At 48.7% G+C, this 21909-nt stretch overlaps 3 protein-coding genes across 3 annotated transcripts; 1 reads left to right on the top strand and 2 right to left on the bottom strand.

Moving 5' to 3' along the window:
* Positions 1-3085: 3085 nt before the first annotated feature.
* LOC123396436 (wall-associated receptor kinase 5-like) lies at positions 3086-5935 on the bottom strand. The gene is made up of 3 exons (XM_045091378.1): positions 4990-5935; positions 4724-4906; positions 3086-4591 (listed from the first exon to the last, which is right to left on the bottom strand). Exons 1-3 carry the CDS (start codon positions 5933-5935, stop codon positions 3438-3440), a joined length of 2283 nt encoding a protein of 760 aa, XP_044947313.1. The 3' UTR covers positions 3086-3437.
* A 1886-nt stretch (positions 5936-7821) lies between these two features.
* Positions 7822-10772, top strand: LOC123396439 (wall-associated receptor kinase 2-like). Its single transcript, XM_045091380.1, has 3 exons — positions 7822-8752; positions 8945-9127; positions 9221-10772. Exons 1-3 carry the CDS (start codon positions 7837-7839, stop codon positions 10393-10395), a joined length of 2274 nt encoding a protein of 757 aa, XP_044947315.1. The 5' UTR covers positions 7822-7836; the 3' UTR covers positions 10396-10772.
* A 7091-nt stretch (positions 10773-17863) lies between these two features.
* On the bottom strand, positions 17864-19882 carry LOC123396437 (2-methyl-6-phytyl-1,4-hydroquinone methyltransferase 2, chloroplastic-like). The gene is made up of 3 exons (XM_045091379.1): positions 19250-19882; positions 18789-19095; positions 17864-18268 (listed from the first exon to the last, which is right to left on the bottom strand). The coding sequence occupies exons 1-3, from the start codon at positions 19825-19827 to the stop codon at positions 18113-18115; spliced, it is 1041 nt and encodes a 346-aa protein (XP_044947314.1). The 5' UTR covers positions 19828-19882; the 3' UTR covers positions 17864-18112.
* Positions 19883-21909: the final 2027 nt, after the last annotated feature.

Raw genomic sequence — 21909 nt, 5'->3', positions numbered from 1 at the left:
TTCTAATACTTTTTCAAAAAGTTTCAAATACAGACTCAACATTTTTTAGTACTTACTCAACATTTTTAAATACTTGTTCAACATTTTTAATATTTACTCAACATTTCCAAATACCATTTCAGCATTTTTCGAATACTTGTTCAAGAATTTTTAGCATTATTCAACATTTTGTCAAAAACTTTTTGACATTTTTAAACTTCTTCAAAAAAATACTTGTTCAACATTTTTTATTACTCATTTAACAATTTCAATATTCATCCGACATTTTGGCAATACTTTCAACATTTTTTATTGTAATGAGAAAAGGAAAAGTCCACGGCCTTCTACATGACTGGGCCGGCCCATTTGCCCCCCCCCCCCCCCCCCCCCCCGGCAAGGCATTCCCTTCGCTTGCGTAAGGCGAGACTTAGGACCTGTTCTGAAACTCTCCAACTCTGAACTTCGCAAACTCAAACCCAAAACATAGCAGAACGGTTTAGCTCCTCGAAGCTCAATTCATGAAGTTGTTTCGGGCCGTAGTGCATTTTTAAGAAGCAACGGAAATCGAGCTCCACGCAACCCCAGAATCTGGAGTTTGTTTTATTTACAAGACTTTGTCGCCGTCAAATAAAACAGAAGTCCTTCATCCAGGCTCGCGGAGACAACGGAGCCATCCCTCTCGATCGAACTATTTTCCCTCTCATGGGCTGCCTCCAACCAGCCCAAAGGTTCGCTCAATGGGCTTCTTACCTCCTAGCTGAGCTGAAGCGTTGTGAGAAGCCAGCGTCGCTCCCGAACGGTTTTTGATTACTGGCAGAAGCCGGGAGTCACTAGTTAGCGAGCGCTCCTTCGGAAGCCTCACAGCGAGCACTCCCACGTGCCATCACTTGACGCGTTCTCAGCCGCCGTCACGTGTCGCACTCTGAGCGGTTCCTCCGAATTTCATTTTTTTATTTTTCCGCATGCATTTGCGGCTTTTTAGAATGTTTTTTTTATTTTTTTTGGTGTTTCGGTTTCACCGGTCTTTCGTAGCTTTTTGACGATAAAATTTAAAAAAATTGAGCAAAGAAATGCGTTTTCTTTTTTTTACGAGAGACGCGGTTTTGCTTCCGCGAGAGATGCGGTTGTGCCTCTGGGAAACGGAAAAAAATGTTTTTTATATTTATTTTATTATGCGAGAGGCACGGTTTTGCTTCCATGAGAGGCGCCGTTTTGCTTCCATGAGAGGCATGATTTTGCCTTCGCGAGAGGCACGGTCATGCCTTTCGGAAAGGAAAAAAAAACGCATTTTCTGTTTTTATTTTCGCGAGAGGCACGGTTTTATTTTCGCGAGAGGCACGACCATGCCTCTCGTAAAGGGAAAATAACGTGTTTTTTTCGCCGAGAGGCACGAATTTTTTCCACAAGAGGCACGATTTTGCCTTCGTGAGCTCTCAAAAAGAAAAGAAAAACACGAATGGCGAGAGGGACAGTTTTTTCGTGAAAAAAAAGTTCATCAAACCTACCAACATGGGATCTAGTTTTGAAAATTTCGACGCGAGAAATCCAACAGTGAAAACAATTCGAGATTTGGACGTACGATTTTGGAGATAAAACACTTTGAAAATACAAATCTATGAAAAAAGGGAAAACTTCGAGATTGCAACAAGTGGCACGAATGCAGTACACCACTTTTTATAACCTCGGAAGGTGGGAGTATACCTGGGCATGGGCAACCCGGCCTGGCCGGCCCGAACTGGCTCGGCCCAAAAATCCCGGGCCGGGCCGGGCCAAGCCTATTTGTGCCACCGCGTCGGGCCCGAGCCAAAAATTTGAGCCAGGTTAGATTGGGTCGGGCTCAGACCTATCGAAAAACAAAATTAAGCCGCAGTCAGGCCCAGTCGGGCTTTTTTGGTCTCGGGACGGGCTTCGGCCCAATATTCAGGCCCGATGATCGGGCCGGGCCGGGCTCGGGCCTGGGTTTTCAGCATCGAGCTTTTTTTGGGAATGATCTTTGAAAGGAATATTTCCTAATTAGTGATTTCGGCTAAAGCCAGAAGCTCGCTCAAGAAGCTGAAGTTGTGGATTCAATGGAATTGAAAGAGTTTTAGAATAAGTCCTTAGGAAGCCCTAAAAAAAGGCAAGACATAGGGGTGTCCATTTAGATTTACCTGCAAGGCATCATCTTTTGGTTGCCTGGGCTCAGGCTAACACTAGCCTGGGAGTTTGTGGAGTGCTTTATCAGTTTTATATACTCCCTCTGTTTTACAATATAATGCGGCCACGCTTTTTAAAAAACAAATTTGACCATCAATTTAAACAACGAGACCAATTGCGATGGGAACAAAAATTATCACTGAATTCATATGTCGATACGAATTCAATGGTATAATTTTTGTTCCTACCGCAATCAGTCTCCTTAGTTAAATTAATGATCAAAATTAAATTTCAAAAAGCGTGGACAGTTGTATTATGAAACAGAGGGAGTATCTTTCAATTTCCCAATCACTTTCCAGGCTCAGGCTTGTTCCAAACAGTGACATGTGCCAGGCTGCTGCCTGGCCAGGCCGGAAAAATCAAAATCCCAGACCAAGACCAGGCAACACTTTCACCCAGGCATATGACCCAGGGTAGCAACCAAACTGGCCCTGAATCTATATCCACGCTCACAATCAAAAGGGAAGAACAAATAATTTCAAAAGAAGTAATTAAGAACATAATCGTAAAGGTGATCACAGCCTCACAAATTTAATCCGCTGGATAAGAAAATCGCAGTCAACCTCTTTTTGATGGATGAAAATCGCAGTCGACTGAGCGATAGCATTTCTTCTATGGATCCAGACCAAAATGCACCACCATTTTGCGCTGTTGACGATGATTTGTGTTGGACATTTGTGTTTCTTTTAACCTCGGAGCGTGGGAGCGCACCACCGCCTTTACTGATCTCATGTGTGTATAATAGTCGTCACTCCCGTGATCGCTATTTTTTTTTTGTAAAATTAGCTAATGTAAGTTTACTAAGTACTCCCATTTCAAATTATAGTGCGTATTAAAATAAACAAGTCAAACCTGACCAAATTTGTAGAAGTATCAACATCTTGAATACAAAATCAATATCACTAACCCATAAAAAAATCAATATCACTAGATTCATGCTAAAATATGTTTTCATATGCAGTACATTTAGTATATTTTTAACACAATACAAACACAAACGTTTATACATATGCACATACACTCATTCATATGAATGAATACACACGCATCATACTCCTATACCCTATGAACACCTTCAAAAGACTGAACCGACACAGGGCATTCCGTATTGTAGATGTAGATAATTTTCCCTATAAACTTGATCAAAGTTTATAAAATTTGATTTCCAAGAAAACCACATAAATGCACCATACAAATAATCCCACAAACACAACAACTGCTCGTACGAACTATACACGAACACAAACGCCCAGCACGAGTTCTCACGTCTCCGAGCTCCCGTCTGTCACCTCGCCCGAAGGAAGAACCACCGGCAACGGGGATCCTCCATAGAAGTCACCATCGTTGTCACCATCACCGGCCTGATGCATCTGGATCCTGCACAGCACCTGCAGCCGCTCCGCAATTTCCTTCATTGTTGGCCTGTCGTCTCCTCTCGTGCTCAGGCAGTGCACAGCGAGGGCTGCAACCTTCTCGGCAACCACCATAGCGGTAGCATCCTCTGCAATCTCGGAGTCCAGCATCGTCAAGTGCATGTTCTGGTGGAACATCAGGAGAAAAGTGTGGGACAAAGATCTCTTCTCTTTGGAGGAGTTATCGGCATACAGAGCCCTCTTCCTCGTCATCAGCTCGAGGAGAACAACCCCGAAGCTGTAGACATCGCTCTTGTCGGTGAGGACATGGCTCATGAAGCTCTCGGGGTCGAGGTAGCCAAGGGTTCCCTGGACGAGCATGATGAACTCGCTTTCGTCCATGGACTTGAGGGCCGATGCTCCGAAGTCTGCAACCTTGGCGTGGCGCTGATCATCGAGCAGAATGTTCGCGGATTTGACATCCCCGTGTAAAATTGTGCGAGATGTCGACGAGTGCAGGTAAGCAAGAGCTTCGGCTGATTGTGTTGCAATCTTCAGGCGAAGGTCCAGTGGAATTGGTAACAGATTGTGATCAGCACTGCCGTGAAGAAACTCATACAGTGTCCCGTTGGAGACGAACTCATATACCAGCACCGGGACATCCATATCCAGGCAACACCCAAGTAACCTCACGATGTTCCGGTGGTTGATCTGTGACAAGATTATGATCTCATTTACAAACTCATCCCTGCAATCATCATCGATCACTTTGGACTTCTTTATAGCAACCTCTCTGAGGTCATCCAAAGTACCCTTGTAGACCATTCCATGGCCGCCGCATCCAAGAACTCGATCTTCGTTGTAGTTGTCAGTGGCTATCTTGATCTCCTTTTCAGTGAGTATGCGTACAGTATCGACCTGCCTTGACCTCATCTCATCATATAACATGAGCCCTCCATTTTGTTTGAAATACTCGTCTTTCTCCTTCCTGTGCTTTTTCCTTAGTAATTGCATAGCCAAAAAGCATGCCGAGGATATTATCACAACGGCAGAAACGCTCAGGCCTGCAAAATCATATAATTTTATTTAGGCATGTGAAATTGATATTGAGATGTTTCAACTCATCAAATCAAGCAGAAATATATGAATCTCTAAGTTAGACAAAACAAAACAAAACAAACGGGAGTAGAACTTGCCTATTAATAGCTGTTCATCTCGAGAGTACAGAGGTCGACATCCGAATTTTGTGCCATCAGACTTGGTTCTTTTCTTGCATTTACAATCATAGCCTCCTGGAGTGTTAAGACAGACTCCGTTCCTGCAAGGATACAACTCTTTGTATTTGGGGTCCTGCTCCCGCAGCATGCATTCATCTATATCTGAACATGGTATCAACAAAACCATTGCACGCAATCAGATAAGTCAAACTGCTTGCTATGTATGACCTACAAACAGTAGTTACCTTGACAACCGTTGTTGAGGTAGGCGCTACCCTCGTAACCAGGGGAGCAATGGCACAAGTATCCAGGTCCATTGCTCGCACCCTCGCAATAACTGTTTGCACTGGCACATGCGTAGTTTCTTTGCTCCAGGCATGATCCGTTCCTAACCGCCCAGTTCACGATGGCAGGTGCACCATCCTTTGCCCTGTTGTTGATGAACCCAAGCTCGCCAGTGAGGTCACGGCGCTGGAACCTGTACCATCCGACCTCGGCGACCATGGCATAGAAGCATGGATTGAATCCCCACACGCTGCTACTGTTAATCGGAAACACCACATTGAAGGCGGTGAGGTTGGTCGGGATGGATGCCTCACAGCAGCCCGTCCCAGTGCATGGTGCTCCATCGTCTGACGCACCACCGGCACCATCGCAGTAGGAGTAGCAGCCAGCGAGGTACTGGCTCGCGCCTCCTCGGAAACCACCAACGAGACCCAGGGTATTGCAGCCAATGACCATAAAGCGGTTGCGCCCAGGGGATGGGAGGAACGGCGTGTCCTCCAGATTGAACCCCACGGTGTTGTTATTGCTTGCCGATAAGGTTGCACTTGATGTGAAGCAGATGTAGCTAACAGGGATAAGCACCCTCATCTCGCCGCGCTCCAGCGAAATATCAGCAACACTGACGGCCACATCGACTGGCCCACCAACCGTCGGCCGCGGCAGGTTGGAGGTGTTTTTGCAGTCGAGATTGAAGAAGCTGCTGAGGCTGACCGCGGCACATTGTGCGCCGATGCCAAAGGGGTAAGGGATGGGCACATCACCGCACTTGTCAGGGCAGCCTGGAAGCGCCAGGGACATGGCACCACCCGCAGGTTTTGCCAATGCCATCACCAGGACGACTACAATTAGTTTCAGGTAGAGCATTACAACCAGAACTGGTATTTGCTGCTGCAAGGTTAGATGCATGGCTCACGCATCTCTTGCTTAATTTGGCAATTGTGTTGAGTGTGTTGAGCCCCATGCTTCTCCTTTTATGAGATAAATTGCACCTTAGCATGCTTAGCTATCAAGACTCGGCCTATACAACAGATACAGTCACATCAACTCAAGTATGCAGAGGTGAATTCAGATCAAGTAAAAGTCTAAATCCACGTTGCAGTATGATGGTTGATATGTCCAACCTTTTTCTTTTGTTTTTTCGAGATGAGCTGGTGTATGTAAGCTAAAACGGTTTGACTAGCTAGGTAGTAGGTGGTGGTTTGTCCTAGTCAAGTATTGATCTCACCCCAAGTAAAGTCTATGTGCAAGGTGTTACCATTTTCCCATTAGATAGTGAGAGTCAAAGGCTCAGCCTAATGCGAAAAATTCTCTTGTTAGATGTCAGAATTTACTACTTACATGCACACAGCGATGTACAATGGGCTAAATCAACAGGAGGTAGAACTGTCTTAGCCGCCCCAATTAAGCACGTCTAGACAGAAGTTGTAGCAGAATACCATAATACTGAATTACTGGTATTATGTATCTCTTTGTACCAAAAAATGGTCTAACTTTAATTATAATTATTATCTGAGGTAGGAATCATCTAGTTAACTCGTATCATGCCCATCATGTATAACTAGAGTAAACTCCACGTAAGGTAGATACATTTTAGAATATATGTGTGCGCTTTCAGAAGTAGAATAGCATGCGTTGTACAGCTTTACACGGTATAGCTCTAAAGCCTTCAAGGTGAATTTTCTTATGCAAGAATTATAAATTAGACACCTTGACCAGTTCAATTCCCAGAAACTGTGAAGAAACCAGATGCTTCAATTTTACTAACATTAGCTTATGATGAGGTCATGAGGACCGTTTAGTACCTCCAAATTTCTGATGGTTGCATGCATATTCGACTTCCAAGTTCAAACCGAACTGAAGCTAGGCTCACAGTCACACTCGTCAGCATGTGTGTAAACTGACTGTTTTTTCAGGCCAGGGGGCTTCACCATTCAACCTCCAGGGTATCACTTCAGTGCATCTGCACACCGGTCATCGTTTCGCCCTGCCACAACAGCATAGAGCCTAATACCTGTGAAAACTGTGAAAGGAGATAAATGGTTGAACAGTCAAAATATTTTCAGATTTCAGCCTAGTTACGCACTTCAAACTATTGCAGGATAAGCTCATCTTGACTTTTCAAGCTGACCAATCAGTGCTTCCATCTAGTTTGTTATGTAGAGTTAAGTTCCAAACTACAATATCTGACCAAACAGATATGGCATGCATTTACATGTGGGACATTAAACTAAGAGCTATACTTTGACTGGCATATGAATAACCTATAAATCAGTGAAGACTTTTCCAAATTAGAAGTGAACTAATCAGAATAACATATAAACCATCATCCTTTACTCAATTTCGGTGAAACCTTCAAAACGTGTGAGCAAACTAATCAAAAAATATATATGATTGTGATTTTCAACTCTGGATACTAAACAATACAAATGGGTGACAAGATTTATCCAAAATATAAGCAACTGTGGTATCACTTTCAGACACTTCTCAATACAAAGGACTAAACAAACTATATTTCATTTGTTAATAAGCGCTGCGTTTTCCAACTTTGAACACTTCAACAATACAAAATTCAGGTAGAAGTATCCCATTCAACGCTGATCTCACCCACGAAATTGTTTATTTTTCTCAAACACACCTAAGTGTGCATCGCTGTCACCCATGAAATAGTTGATCCACAATTATACAAATCAACTGTAAATAGTATATCATACACAATCAGATAGCAATGAAGGAAAATGAGATAGCATTGCCTAAGCTGCTAAGTTAGAAAGATAGCACGGCAGGAAGTGAGCACCAAGTTTCCGACCATGAAAGAAGCATTCATCCTCCTGATGCTCATCACCTTCAAAGTGGTGGCACTATCTGCAACCACTTCCGGGATCTCCATAGCGTTGCCAGGGTGCCCTGACAAGTGTGGCAACGTGTCAATCCCATACCCCTTTGGCATCGGCAATGGCTGCGCCGCAGCTAACTTGAACAGCTACTTCACCGTCACCTGTAACAGCACCTTCCAACCCCCACGACCAATGATTGGTAACCCTTCAGGGTTATCAGAGATCATTGACATCTCCCTGGAGCGTGGTGAGATGCGTGTTTACGGCCCCGTCAGCTACAACTGCTTCGCGTCGAACACCACAATCGTGGACAACTACACCAGCGGCTTCAACTTGGTGGGTACGCCGTTCATCCCCTCGACCAACCGCAACCGCTTCATGGTCATCGGCTGCAACACCATGGGTATCATTGGTGGCTACTTGCACAGCAACCCAGACCTGTACGTGGCAGGCTGCTACTCCTACTGCCAGGGCATCAACAGCACGTCAAACGGTGCCCCGTGCACTGGGAAGGGCTGCTGCGAAACCACCATCACCCCAAACCTCACCGACTTCGCGGCACTCTTGATCATCAACCAGAGCAGTGTATGGACATTCAACCCATGCTTCTATGCTATGCTTGCAGAGGTTGGATGGTACAGCTTCAGGCAGCAGGACCTTGTCGGGCGTCTAGGGTTCATCAACGAGAGAGCCAAGAGAGGTGTCCCTGTTATTGCTGACTGGGCCATCAGAAATGGCTCCTGTCCAATGGATGGAGCAACGGCGCCAATGGGTTATGCATGTGTCAGTTCAAACAGCTATTGTGTGGGTGCAACCAATGGCCCAGGGTACATGTGCAACTGTTCTGAAGGATACGAGGGCAATCCTTATCTACCCAGAGGATGTCAAGGTGAATTATTTACTTATGGAATTTCTCTTAATTTTAGAAATCAGGATAAGCAACTGTCGCTGCAAGCATATTTCAGTAGATTTTTGTTCCTTCTTAAAAAAAATCTTTAGCTTCCTTAATAGGACTATATTTCAAGTTTTGATTTACTTATGGCTTTAGGCCACTGTATATTGAATTTATAATTCTCTTCAGACATAGACGAGTGCAAGCTGCATAAGCAAAACTCCAAGTATACAGAATTATATCCATGCAGAAACGGGGTATGTCGCAACATACCAGGAGGTTATGTATGCAAATGTGGGATAGGAAAAAAATCAGATGGCAACAATTCTGGATGTCGGCCTGTGCTAACTCAAGCTGAACAGGTGGTTATAGGTAAGCATCATAGCTGAGAGTATTCTCTTTGTTTATCTAAGGTACATTTACATGCTTTTGATGAGTTGAAGCATCTCAACAATCATTCTGCAGGCCTCAGTGCTTCCTCAGTTATGATGATAGCATTAGCATGCATGTTGGCTATGAAATGGCAAAGAAGAAAGCACAGGAAGGAGAAGGATGAGTATTTTAAACAAAATGGAGGACTGAAGTTATATGATGAGATGAGGTCAAGGCAAGTGGACACCTTTCATATACTTACAGAGAAAGAGGTCAAGAAAGCCACAGAAAATTACAGCAACGATCGAGTTCTTGGCTGTGGGGGTCATGGAATGGTTTATAGAGGAACTTTACATGATGACAAAGAAGTTGCCATAAAGAAGTCCAAAGTAATCAACGACGACTGCAGAGAAGAATTCGTAAATGAGATAATAATACTGTCACAGATTAACCATAGGAACATCGTGAGGTTACTCGGTTGCTGCTTGGAGGTAGATGTGCCGATGTTGGTGTATGAGTTCATATCAAATGGTACCCTCTTTGAGTTCCTTCATAGCAATGATCGTAAATCAATAATCCCCTTGGATCTTCGACTGAAGATTGCTACACAATCAGCAGAGGCCCTTGCTTACATCCATTCATCAACTTCTCGCACAATTCTGCATGGGGATGTCAAATCACTCAATATACTTTTGGATGATGAATACAATGCAAAAGTTGCAGATTTTGGAGCATCGGCACTGAAGCCCATAGATAAAGATGATTTCATTATGTTTATCCAAGGAACTCTTGGGTACCTTGACCCTGAGTCTTTTGTCAGTCATCACCTTACTGACAGAAGTGATGTCTACAGTTTTGGGGTTGTTCTTCTAGAGTTACTAACAAGAAAGAAGGCTATATTCATTGATAATCTTAATGAACAGAAAGCGCTATCGCATGCCTTCATCGTGACATTTCACCAGAAGAAGCTCCGCGATATATTGGATGATGATATAATAGAAGATGAAGTTACAGTGGTGCTCGAGAAACTAGCTGAACTCGTCATGCATTGTTTGAACCCAAGAGGAGATGAGAGGCCGACAATGAAGGAAGTAGCAGAGCGTTTGCAAATGTTGAGGAGAATCCAGATGCAGCAAGTTACCACACCAATTCCTATGAGGACACAATACCCTGATGGAGAATCATCAATTCCTATAGCTTCTGATGAAATGAAATACCAGAGCACGAACACAGCCAAATTGGTCTTAGATGTAGATCTTGCAAGATGATTACTGCGTGTATCTTTCTTGGCCTGCTGGGGTAACAGTGAATGTAGTTTCTTGTGAAACACTAGTCACATCTTTCATCATCACTGTATCTGTTTCTTTATGTATAATGGTTAGCTTATGATTTCTAAGACAGCTATGTAATTATGCTGCTGTGTGTACACATAGTGTCAACAGCCGTGGATTTTGTCTACTTCTAGTACAATTTCTTAGAAATCTATCAGCTTCAATTTTACTCACTGGTTCACACTATGAAATATTTAGTACATGTTGAGTCTACTTGTTCACATTTATGTTCTCCCTGTTAGACCTTTCAGCCTGAGCATTGATAGTTGTGGATGACACTAGGAGAGTTGGGACAATTTTCGTTGGTTTATTTCTCACACAATGCCATGCCAACCTGAGGGGTTGGGGATACATATTTATAGGCTGCTAGCCAGCCAAGCATATGCTAAGATGCTAGTCTAAGATGCTGCTAAGATGCTAGTCTAAGATGCTATCCTAACTGCCAGTCCTTGATGGTCAAGGATTCTATCCTAACAGCCACAAGGACCATGTGCTGCAGCCAGTCCTTGATGGTCAATGATTCTATCCTAACAGCCACAAGGACCATGTGCTGCAGCCCCACAAAGGACTATGTGCTGCAGCCCCACAAAGACCATAGTACATAGACTTATCCATCATTCTCCCCCTAAGTCTTGTACGTCGTCTTGTGGGAGAGTCGAATCATCCCAATCCTGGAGCAGAGTTCGAGGAACTTGATCCTCCCAAGAGGCTTGGTGAGCAGGTCTGCGAGCTGGTCCGTGGTGTTGATGTAGCTCGCCTCGATGCTCCCTTCTTCCAAACAGCTGCGGATGAAGTGATACCTCAGTCGAATGTGCTTGCTCCGTTCGTGGAAAACGGGGTTCTTTGCCAGGGCCAGGGCGGACTTGCTGTCCACCAGGAGCTGCACCGTTCTGGTGTCTCGGACGAGGAGATCACCAAGCAGTCGAGCGAGCCAGAGCGCCTGAGTGCAGGCGGTGGAGGCCGCTATGTACTCGGCCTCACAGCTGGACAGGGCCACCACCTGCTGCATGACCGATTGCCAGCTCACGAGACACTTGCCGAGGAAGAAGAGGATCCCGCTCGTGCTCTTGCTGGTGTCGATGTCGCCGGCGTGGTTGCTGTACCCGACGAAGTGTGCCGCCCCCGGACACCTAGGGTAGTGGAGGCCGTGGTCGAGTGTCCCTGCCACGTAGCGGACGATCCTCTTCACTGCCTGCTGGTGCTCCGACGTCGGTCGCTCCATGAACCGACTAACATAGCCCACGGAGAATGCCAAGTCCGGCCGCGTGTGGGCGAGGTAGCGAAGGCTCCCCACAAGGCGTCGGTACTGCGTAGCGTCCACTTCCTCCGTCGTGCTGTCGCGGCTCAGTTTCAGCCTCTCCTCCATCGGAGTGAGAGCTGGGTGGCAGTCGGTGAGCCCAGCTAGCTCAACGATGCGCTTGGCGTAGGCGGACTGTCGAAGCGCGATCCCGGAGTGATCCTGGTGCACCTCGATCCCTAGATAGAAGGAGAGGAGCCCCACATCACTCATCTGGAAGGTGGCCTTCATGTCTTCCTTGAACGCCGCCACCTCTGCATCTTTGATGCCGGTGATCACCAAGTCGTCAACATAGACGCCCACCAGCAGGGCATTTCCTCCACTGCCCCGTCGGTAGACGGCCGCCTCATGCGGGCTTTGCTCGAAGCCCATCTTCTTTAGCGTGGGGTCCAGCTTGGCGTTCCACGCCCTAGGTGCCTGTCGTAGGCCGTAGAGAGCCTTACGCAGGCGGAGTACCTTGCCCTCCTGGCCGGGGATCGCAAATCCCGATGGCTGATGCACATAGACTTCCTCCTTCAAGTCGCCGTTGAGGAATGCCGACTTGACATCCATGTGATGGACACGCCAGCCCTCCTGGGCAGCTAGCGCAAGGAGAAGTCGCACGGACTCCATCCGTGCCACGGGAGCGAAAGCGTCGTCAAAGTCGACTCCTTCCTGCTGCAAGAAGCCTCGGGCCACCAAGCGAGCCTTGTTCTTGATGATGGCGCCGGCTCCATCCCTCTTCAGCTTGAACACCCACTTAAGGGTGATTGCGCGGTGACCACATGGGAGGTCAGCGAGCTCCCAGGTGCGGTTCTGCTCGACCGCATCCATCTCCAACTGCATCGCGGCGCACTATGCCGCGTCTCTCTCGGCCTCTGCAAAGGACCGAGGTTCGCCGTCCTCACACGCGAGTTGTAGCTGCGCCTCCAGGTCGCGTGGCACCAGTCCCGGCACCGGCTGGTCGCCGAGTAGATTATCCATCGTACGATACCGCAGCGGTTCGCCGCTATGATACGCGTCGATGCGCTCCTCGTCGTGGGTGAGCGGGGAAGCGAACTTCATCGGGTTGTGCTCTGCGTGAGCTGGTGCTGATGAAGACAAGCCCGGAGTGGTGACTGCCGGGGCTGGAGTATGCGGCATCGCCGGTTGTGGTGTCGTCGGCGTAGCAGGCACCGGAGTCGATGTAGTTTTGGGGGCTGAGGTAGACGTGCTCGGCGAAGAGGAGCTGCTTGCTCCCCCAGCTTCCTTGAAGTGGACGTACTCGACAATGAAGTCGTCATACGTCGGCGTCGAGCCGTCGTCCACCGCCTTGTCCCATTTCCACCCTCGCCCTTCGTTGAACACGATGTCTCGCGCCGTGCGCACACGTTGTGTCTCTGGGTCGAGGATGCGGTAGTCCTTTGAGCCCTCCGCATAGCCGATGAAGACTCCCGGAGTACTCCTGTCGTCGAGCTTGCCGATGTGGCCGAGCTCTTTGGCGAACGCAAGGCTGCCAAAGACCCGCAAGTGGGAGACCGTCGGCTTCCGCCCATGCCAGGCCTCATAAGGCGTCCTGCCGTCGAGTGCCTTAGTAGGCGAGCGGTTGAGGATGTAGACGGCCGTTAGCACCGCCTCTCCCCAGAAAACAGCCGACATCCCTCTCTGCTTGAGGAGAGCCCGAGCCATCCCCACAACCGTCTGGTTGCGCCGCTCGACGATGCCGTTTTGCTGCGGGCTGTACGGCGCGGAGTAGTGGCGCTGGATGCCCTCATCAGCGCAGTATGACGCGAATTCAGCCGCCGTTGTCAGTGCGCAACACGCGCAGTTTGCGGCCGCTCTCCGCCTCCACAGCAACCTGCGCGCGCCTGATGGCGTCTGCCGCCTCTCCCTTACTGCCGAGGACCATCACCCACATGTAGCGAGAGAGGTCGTCGACGAGCAGCAGGAAGTAGCGTCGACCTCCTGGTGTGGTTGGCGTCATCGGGCCGCACAGATCTCCGTGCACGAGCTCCAGCCTCTCCTTGGCCCGAAAACTCACCTGCTAGGGAAAGGGGAGTCGTCTCTGCTTCGTCAGCACACAGATGTCGCAAAACTGCTCCACATGGTCGAGGCATGGCAGGCCTCGCACCATCTCCTTGGCACTTAGACGCTTCAGGGCCTCAAAATGAAGGTGCCCAAAGCGCTCATGCCATTGCCACACCTCGTCGTCCCGACAGACAGCGAGACAGACCGATTGTGCCACCTGCGCATCAAGGACGTAGAGTCGATTTTCACCTCTGGGTACCTTGGCGAGAAGGCGACGCTGGCGATCCTAGATGCGTAGGACCCCATGCTCAATCAGCACGCGTGAGCCGTTCTCATTCAGCTGTCCCAAGCTGATGATGGAGTTCCTTAGCGCGGGGATGTAGTAGACACCGGTGAGCAGCCGATGCTCTCCCGTCTTGGTGGTGAAGATGACGGAGCCGACGCCCTTAATTTCCACAGCTGAGGCATCCCCAAACTTGACGGAGCCTCGCGCGTCGGAGTCGAGCTCGGCGAAGAATTCCCTTCGACCGGTCATGTGGTGGGTGGCGCCGGTATCGAGGCACCATCCCGCAGTCTAGTCCTTCCCGGAGCCATCGCCGAGAAGAGCGTGTGCTTTTGGCTCATCGAGGTGGAGGAGAGCCTTTGCGACTGGTGTCGCTGAAGGTAGCTCGATGCTTGCATGCGCCATGAACAGAGCCGTCTCCTCCGCCTGTGCGACGTGAGCCCGGCCTTGTCGTGGTTGTCAACACTCATTGGCCCAATGGCCAAGCCGGCCACAGTTGTGGCAACTGTTGTCCTGTGCCGGCTTGGGCTTGCCAGCGACGCCGTCCTTGGCGCCTCCGCGGGCGTCACCTTCGGCACGTCCTTGTGCCTTGCCCGGGGGGCCTCTTCGCGCCTTGCGCTGCTTGCCACGCTTGCGGCCGCCCGTCGTGGAAGAAGGCTCCCCCTTCTTCCTGTCACCAAGACTGGCATCCCACTGCTCCCGAGGGAGGTTGTGGCTCGTCGGTGTCGACGACCTTGAGGCGACCTATCGCCTCCTCGATCGTCATCGTGGAGAGGTCCAGCAAAGACTCGATCGAGTGAGCCATCTGCTTGTACTTCTCGGGAATGCACCGGAAAAGCTTCTCGACAGCTCTCTCCTTGGTGTAGGTGGCATCGCCGAACTTCACCATCTTCTGCAGCAGAGTGTTGAGACGGAGAGCAAAGTCATCAACGTCCTCACCTGGCTTGAAGGCCAGGCTCTCCCACTCCTTACGAAGTGCCTGCAGTGTGGACTTGCGAGCACGGTCGCTGCCGATGCGTGCCGTGGCGATGGCGTCCCAAGCCTCCTTGGCAGTCCGCTTGTTGGAAAGCGAGAACTGCATCTCGAGCGGGACTGCGGCGATGAGGGCGTCCAGCGCCTGTCGATCCTCTTGGTGGTCGACGTTGCTGTCCTGGACTGCCTCCCACAGCCGCCGCACCTGGAGCCTGATCTTCATGATCGCGGCCCACTCGACGTAGTTGGTTTTAGTGAGGGTAGGCCACCCAACACTGGGACCAACATCCCTGACCACAGTCCGAACCTCGTAGAGGCCGCGGTCCTGGTCGTTGCAGCCGCCGTCGCCGTGCGCACCTCCACCTGGAGCGCGGGCGTGCTCGGCTGCCCACTGCGCCGTCTGCTCTTGCGCCACTTTGGCTCGGTCTGCGTCGGCGCCGTCGTCCGCAGGCGCGGAGCCGTTGGAGCTGCCGGAGCCGACGCGGAGTGCCTTGGCATCCGCCGTAGCCTCACGTGCTGCCTCCGCTGCTGCTACTGCTTCTACCTCCACCTTGGCTGCTGCCAGCTCCGCTGCAGCCAGCCTCGACACCCTTGCTGCCGCAGCAGCTGCTGCTACAGCTGCTCGCTCACGCTCCTCTGCCACGGCGCGCTCGGCCTCCTGCCGGCGCCGTATGCTCGAGGTAGCCGTGTGCTAAGAGCGACCTGCAGACATGGCTCGCTGCAGGGGGGCTGTTGCGTGAAGAGGAGGCTGTTGCTGACGAGTTGCTGCTCGACAGTCCGGAGGGAGGGAGGTAACTAGGGGCAGTCGGAGCAGCTGCTGCTACCGGCTTAGGCTGCTCAGCTGCCGGTGAGAGAGGTGAGCAGGAAATGCTCAGGGTACAAGATAACGAGGCTCTGATACCACTTGTTAGACCTTTCAGCCTGAGGATTGATAGTTGTGGATGACACTAGGAGAGTTGGAACAATTTTCGTTGGTTTATTTCTCACACAATGCCATGCCAACCTGAGGGGTTGGGGATACATATTTATAGCCTGCTAGCCAGCCAAGCATATGCTAAGATGCTAGTCTAAGATGCTGCTAAGATGCTAGTCTAAGATGCTATCCTAACTGCCAGTCCTTGATGGTCAAGGATTCTATCCTAACAGCCACAAGGACCATGTGCTGCAGCCAGTCCTTGATGGTCAAGGATTCTATCCTAACAGCCACAAGGACCATGTGTTGCAGCCCCACAAAGGACTATGTGCTGCAGCCCCACAAAGACCATAGTACATAGACTTATCCATCACTCCCGCTTCTCTTTGCACATCCATTTAACAGGGTTTATCTCCATCCAATACTACCTGCCCATTAAATTAAGATAAATTGAGTGCATATGTTTTAAGGCATTTGGGCGTGATTGGGTTGATCTCCAGAACAGTCCTTGCGTATTAGACACATGCCCTCCAAAGTACTCTTTAGAATTAAGAAATTATTAACCACCACTCGGAATCATCTACTCATCTGCACCTAAGCCAGCTGCGATAGAGAATGGCAGCTGCTGGTGACCAGGCTGGAGCTCTACGACTGAGACCACCCTTCCTGAACTCACTCTCCTAGGAGGGTTGTAACCAAACTCTATCTTTTCAATGCAATGAAACGCAAAATCTCTTGCGTGTTCTCGAAGAAAAAAAAAAGACCATCAGGAACAGTACATAGCCTGGAGTTCTACTCAGGTAAATAGCCTGCTAGCTGTCCAAGGATGAAGGGCCCCTTGCTCATTGCTGATGTCGAGCTGAAGGTTGGATCTGCAGAAATCCATCCACGAAATGTATTGTGGTCAAGAAGTCATGATATCACTGAGCCCAAGGTTCTTCTCACCACCGGTGAGTGGACTTAGTTGATGCGGCACATATCACATTAGATACAGTTTTGGGTCAGGGACTGGGGCTGAAGAAGATAACTACTGAATACAAATCCTCACGGGGAGCTCATCTTTTTCATCGATGATAGAATCATAATAGCTCAGGGGACAGAAACCTGGCATACCTAATATGGCGCCTAATAGACTACCGCCATCTAGACTACAGGAAAACAACTACATGCATCTAGCCTACCCAGGCATCTGGACTGAACGAAATATAACAAAGCCAAAAGAAGCAAAGAATAAAGATTCTAAAATCATACTCGAATATGGTACAGCTGTTTCTAAGACTAACTAGGGTCAATTATGAATGGGGCAATCCATGTACCTATTTCAATAAATGAAAAAATTGCACAGGGTAAAATAGATTATTTGATCACGTACCTCGTACATATATAGATCAAATGTAGATGTTTAAGTCATAAGAGCTAACTGAACATGTGTCAATTCCCTGCACATACAAATTATAACACATGAGTGAGTACAGATACCCCTCAGATAAGTTGGCATGTGCCAAATATATCAGAATTATCCTAAAACGGCATTAGCTACATGTCAAGCTATTCAAATATTCAAATATGCTCTCAAATGTTAGCATCTAAATTTTCTTAGGAATAGCCTCCTGACAACAAGTGTTATAGGTCATAGCATCATATCATTTGCATAAAGCAAAAGAATGACATTTGAGGGAAATGGAAATAATTGCTCGAACTGTGGAAAAGCAACCGACCTGATCAAACATGTGCATAGTGAGACTATTCACAGTTTGAGTGGATGACGTAATATATTGGTGTAGTAAAAATTAGAGTACACATGATCAACAAACCCGCGTCCCTATACACCTGAGTTACCAGAGAAATCAGGTATACAACGCCATAGTAGGTGGCTAGATGCTGCAACCAAACAGGAATGCAGCTCATGTATCATTTTTCCTACCACTTAGCAAGTCAGCATAGAGTGCAGAAATATTACAGATACATTCTATTTCCGAAACAATGACCTGCTACAAATGAGCCATTTCACACCAAAGAGCTCTGACGCGTTTAATCCAAGTCTCCAATATTATTTCTCCACATAACAAGACCCAAAGTAAAATAAATACACGACGACAGGAAATATAAAAGGTGAACAAAAACAGATGTGAAGTGCCTAATATAGAGAAGCCTAATTCAGATATTGGCTATCCTCTCTTCGTTGCAGCTCAATTCTCCTCCCTTAGATCGGCATGCCTTTGGGCACAATCTGGTCCTTTATCCACATGTAAATAGGCACCAGAACATAGTACGCAGCACATATCGTTCCCATGAGGAAGCGGAAGAAAAAAGTGATAGGATTCACAGGCTTGCTAACATCTTCAGCCTTCGGACCAAGCTGTGAGAAAAAATATGAAACCCTCTTAAAATATATAACATAAAAAACACAAGCAAAATTTATCCAAATGCAAACAAATATGAAGGTCCAGTGTTCACTCTCAAACGTGCATACTGTTTTTCCTTCCCGACTGCTACTTCATATATTTGTGGATAATCATAAGAAGTTACAAGAAAATATGAAGTACAAAAAACGCTATCGGGTCGTTGCATATTATTTATCTAAGAAAATATGCAGCTATGATCTGTTTGATAAAAAAAAATATGCTTAATATAGTCTTAACTACTTCATATGTTTGCTCTTGAACCTTTGCATATTCATATGCCAACTTGCCAACCATGGCTTGAGTTCTACTTTTAAGCAATATACATAATGTAACAAAAGCCATACGACGATATGCGCAATATATTAATACACCCGGAAGTGGAAGTTGCGACAACCAGATCCATCAGCACAGCATGGTAAGAATGTAGGGAGACTTGAAAACGTGAATTTGCAAGCCATTTCAAGCAAAACTTGCCTGTAAAGGGGAGTCCCCACTTTCTTTCTTGACACCAGTCACGGAGCACCCCATGATGAGGCCATGCCTACGGACACCACGGTACCACTTTGGTCCAATCCTCTTGAGCTGAACATCCTTGAACCCTGCCTTTGTGAACCAATCGATATACTCCTCTTCAGTGGGGAACAGCATCCACATATCGGCGAAAAAGCGAGACAGCCAAAATGTTGGGTGCACAGGGCCGATCAAGCAAGCTTTCCCGCCGAGCCTCAGGACCCTGTAGGCCTCCTTGATTCCTCGCTGCGGGTCAGGCCAGTACTCGATGCTGGAAGCCAACCCAAAAACATGGTCAGTCATGGCAGGATAGGACAATCCAGCAAATGAAACAGCGCCATCATTCATTCATACAGTACAATCGAAAGCAGGGCAGGGAATGGCAGAGCAAGGGGGGTTGATTTGATTAGATTAGATTAGATTACCTGCCGGCGGAGACGTATCGGTCGAAGGTGTCGGTGGGGAAGGGGAGGTCCTCGGCGTCGCCCTCCATGATGTGGACCCCCTTGAGGGCCTCCTTCTGCCTGGCCTTGTCGAGCTGGTGGGGGGACTGGTCGAGCAGGGTGACGTTGGCGGGGTCGACGTGCCTGACGATGCCGAGCGTGGTGAATCCCGTGCCGCCGCCGACGTCGACGACCTTGAGCTTGGGGCTGTAGAGGTCGGCGGGCTCGAGCGCGTCGTCGCGCATGTCCTCGGTCCAGTGGCCCGGGTTGATGACGTGGTCGTAGACGATGGAGAGGAAGCGGTAGAACCAGAAGGCCTCCTTCTTGTGCTGGATGAAGCGCGGCGCCGACGCGGGCCGCGCCCCGCCCGCGGCCGGGGGCGAGGAGGCCGCCGCGGCGCACCGCAGCAGCGGGGACGGCGCGGCGCGCCTCGCGAGGGCGACGGGGCGGAGGGCCGGCCTGGAGGGGCCTAGGCCGAGGTAGCCCAGCCCGGCCGGCCCGCGCGGCCGAATCGCCAGGCTCCCGGCGCCGCTCGGCGCGTGCGCGGAGGCCATCGCCATTGCCTTAGCCGGAGGCGGCGGCGAGGAGGAGTGGAGGGGAAGAGAGGGCAGCGGATGATGGGGTGGGGGAGTGACGATTAGCGAGCGAGGTCACGGGCGGATGAGTGGTGGGTGGACGGGGCGGTCCTTGGTCACACGTGGCGACACGTGCGCGACGTGTGCAGGCCGGTGTGTATGACGGTGGGCCCGCGGCAAACCCCAAATCCGTCCAGGTGACGCCGTACACGTACAGAAAGAAAAGAAAAAACATGCATCGGGAACCCTCGCAAAACACCTTTCAAAGAGAAGGAAAATCGTGGGAACCTTGCACTAGTTTTTTTTTTTTAAACAAGGATCATAGCCAAATGGGAGGGGGGATTCTTGGGATGTCATCTGGTCTGTTTAATAGAATGGCGCAATCGATCGTCAAAATAATACTCCCTCTGTTTTTAAATATAAATCTTTTTACAAGTTTCATTAAAGGACTACATACGGATGTATATAGACACACTTTAAAGTGTGAATTCATTCATTTTGCTTATATATGTAGTCTTCTAGTTGGATTCCAAAAAGAAAAAACTTATATTTAAGAACGGAGGGAGTACTAGTGAAGCCTAGACCAAGGAGTTAACGTCGCTCTCTTGGTTCTTTTGTTAAGCCTTTTAAGTTGTGTTTATTAGCTTGTTGTTAAATAAAATCACTGTGGATGAAGTCCAAAGCATTCAGACAGTGCACGTTGAGGGATAATGGTTGTGCTTTGAAGAGGACCCACACCCCGTATAAAGCCGCGGCCCGTCAAATAACCGTCAAAATACGAGCCGGCGCGGAAAATGCTGCCCGATCAGACCTGCAAACGCGTTCGACCCGTAAAAAATTTTAAGGGGCACAGCAAAATCCCCTCCCCCGCAAACAAAAATACAGGTTTCCGCCTCGCCCCTACAGTGCCCCGTATCCTAAGAAAGCGGTTGGCGGGGGGGACATTTCAGCCCGCGCCCTTTCCCCACCCCTTCCGTCGCTGCCCGCCATTGGTTCCACCCGTCCGTCGCCGGCGATTCCAGCGAAAATTGCGGACGAAATCGCGTTGCGGTGGCGCCCCTGCCCTTTCCCACCGAGCCGCTGCACCAGCTCCCCCGGATCCACCAATCCACCGCGGCCGAAGAGCCACCGTCGGAGATGGAATTGAGCCCGTGCGAGAAGTTTTTGCTCGACAATTCATCCGATTCGGACGACTCGGATGTTGAGAAGATCTTTCTCACCTTTCGCCAGCAGACGTTGGTGATGGCCCTTGTCGTGAAGGAGCACGAAGACAAGAACCGAAAGAGGCGGCAAGGATCCACCGTCGACCATCTTTGCATTTCTCGAAATCGCCATCTCAGGAACGAGATGTTGATGCGATACTATTTCGCGGATAATACAACATATATGTCGCACCTCTTTCGGAGAAGGTACCGTATGCACCGATCCCTCTTTGTGAAAATTGTTCAAGCTTGTGAGGCCAATTGTCGGTATTTTACTCACAGAAGAAATATCGCGGGCTTGAAGGGATTTAGTGTATATCAGAATATCTCGACGACTATGCGGATAATTGCATACGGCATTCCGGCTGACTATGTCGATGAGTACCTTCACATTGGTGAAGATACTACAATTGAGTCAGTGTGTAGGTCTGCCAAAGTGATCATTTGTGTCTTTGGTCCTAAATATCTGCGGGCACCAAACGAGGAAGACACAAAAAATTTGATGGCATCTAATGATAGAAGAGGTTGGCCTGGCATGCTAGGAAGCATAGATTGTATGCATTGGACTTGAAAAAATTGCACAAAGTATGGCAGGGAATGTATTGTGGCAAGTCTCATGATGCAACAATTGTGCTAGAGGCCGTAGCATCCGAGGATTTATGGATTTGGCATTTCTTTTTTGGTATGCTGGATACTCTCAATGATATCAATATGTTGCAACGCTTTCATTTGTTTGCTAAACTTGCTAGTGGTGATGCTCTTGCTTGTAACTACATTTTCAATGGGCATGAATACACAAAGGGGTACTATCTTGCAGATGGTATATACTCCTTAGTACACATTTGTCAAGAGCATCAAAGACCCC

The sequence above is a fragment of the Hordeum vulgare genome, chromosome 5H (assembly GCF_904849725.1).
Source record: "Hordeum vulgare subsp. vulgare chromosome 5H, MorexV3_pseudomolecules_assembly, whole genome shotgun sequence".
NCBI classification, from domain to species: Eukaryota; Viridiplantae; Streptophyta; class Magnoliopsida; order Poales; family Poaceae; genus Hordeum; species Hordeum vulgare.
Note: the sequence above shows the minus strand (reverse complement) of the source record. Positions and strands in the feature narration are given on the sequence as shown.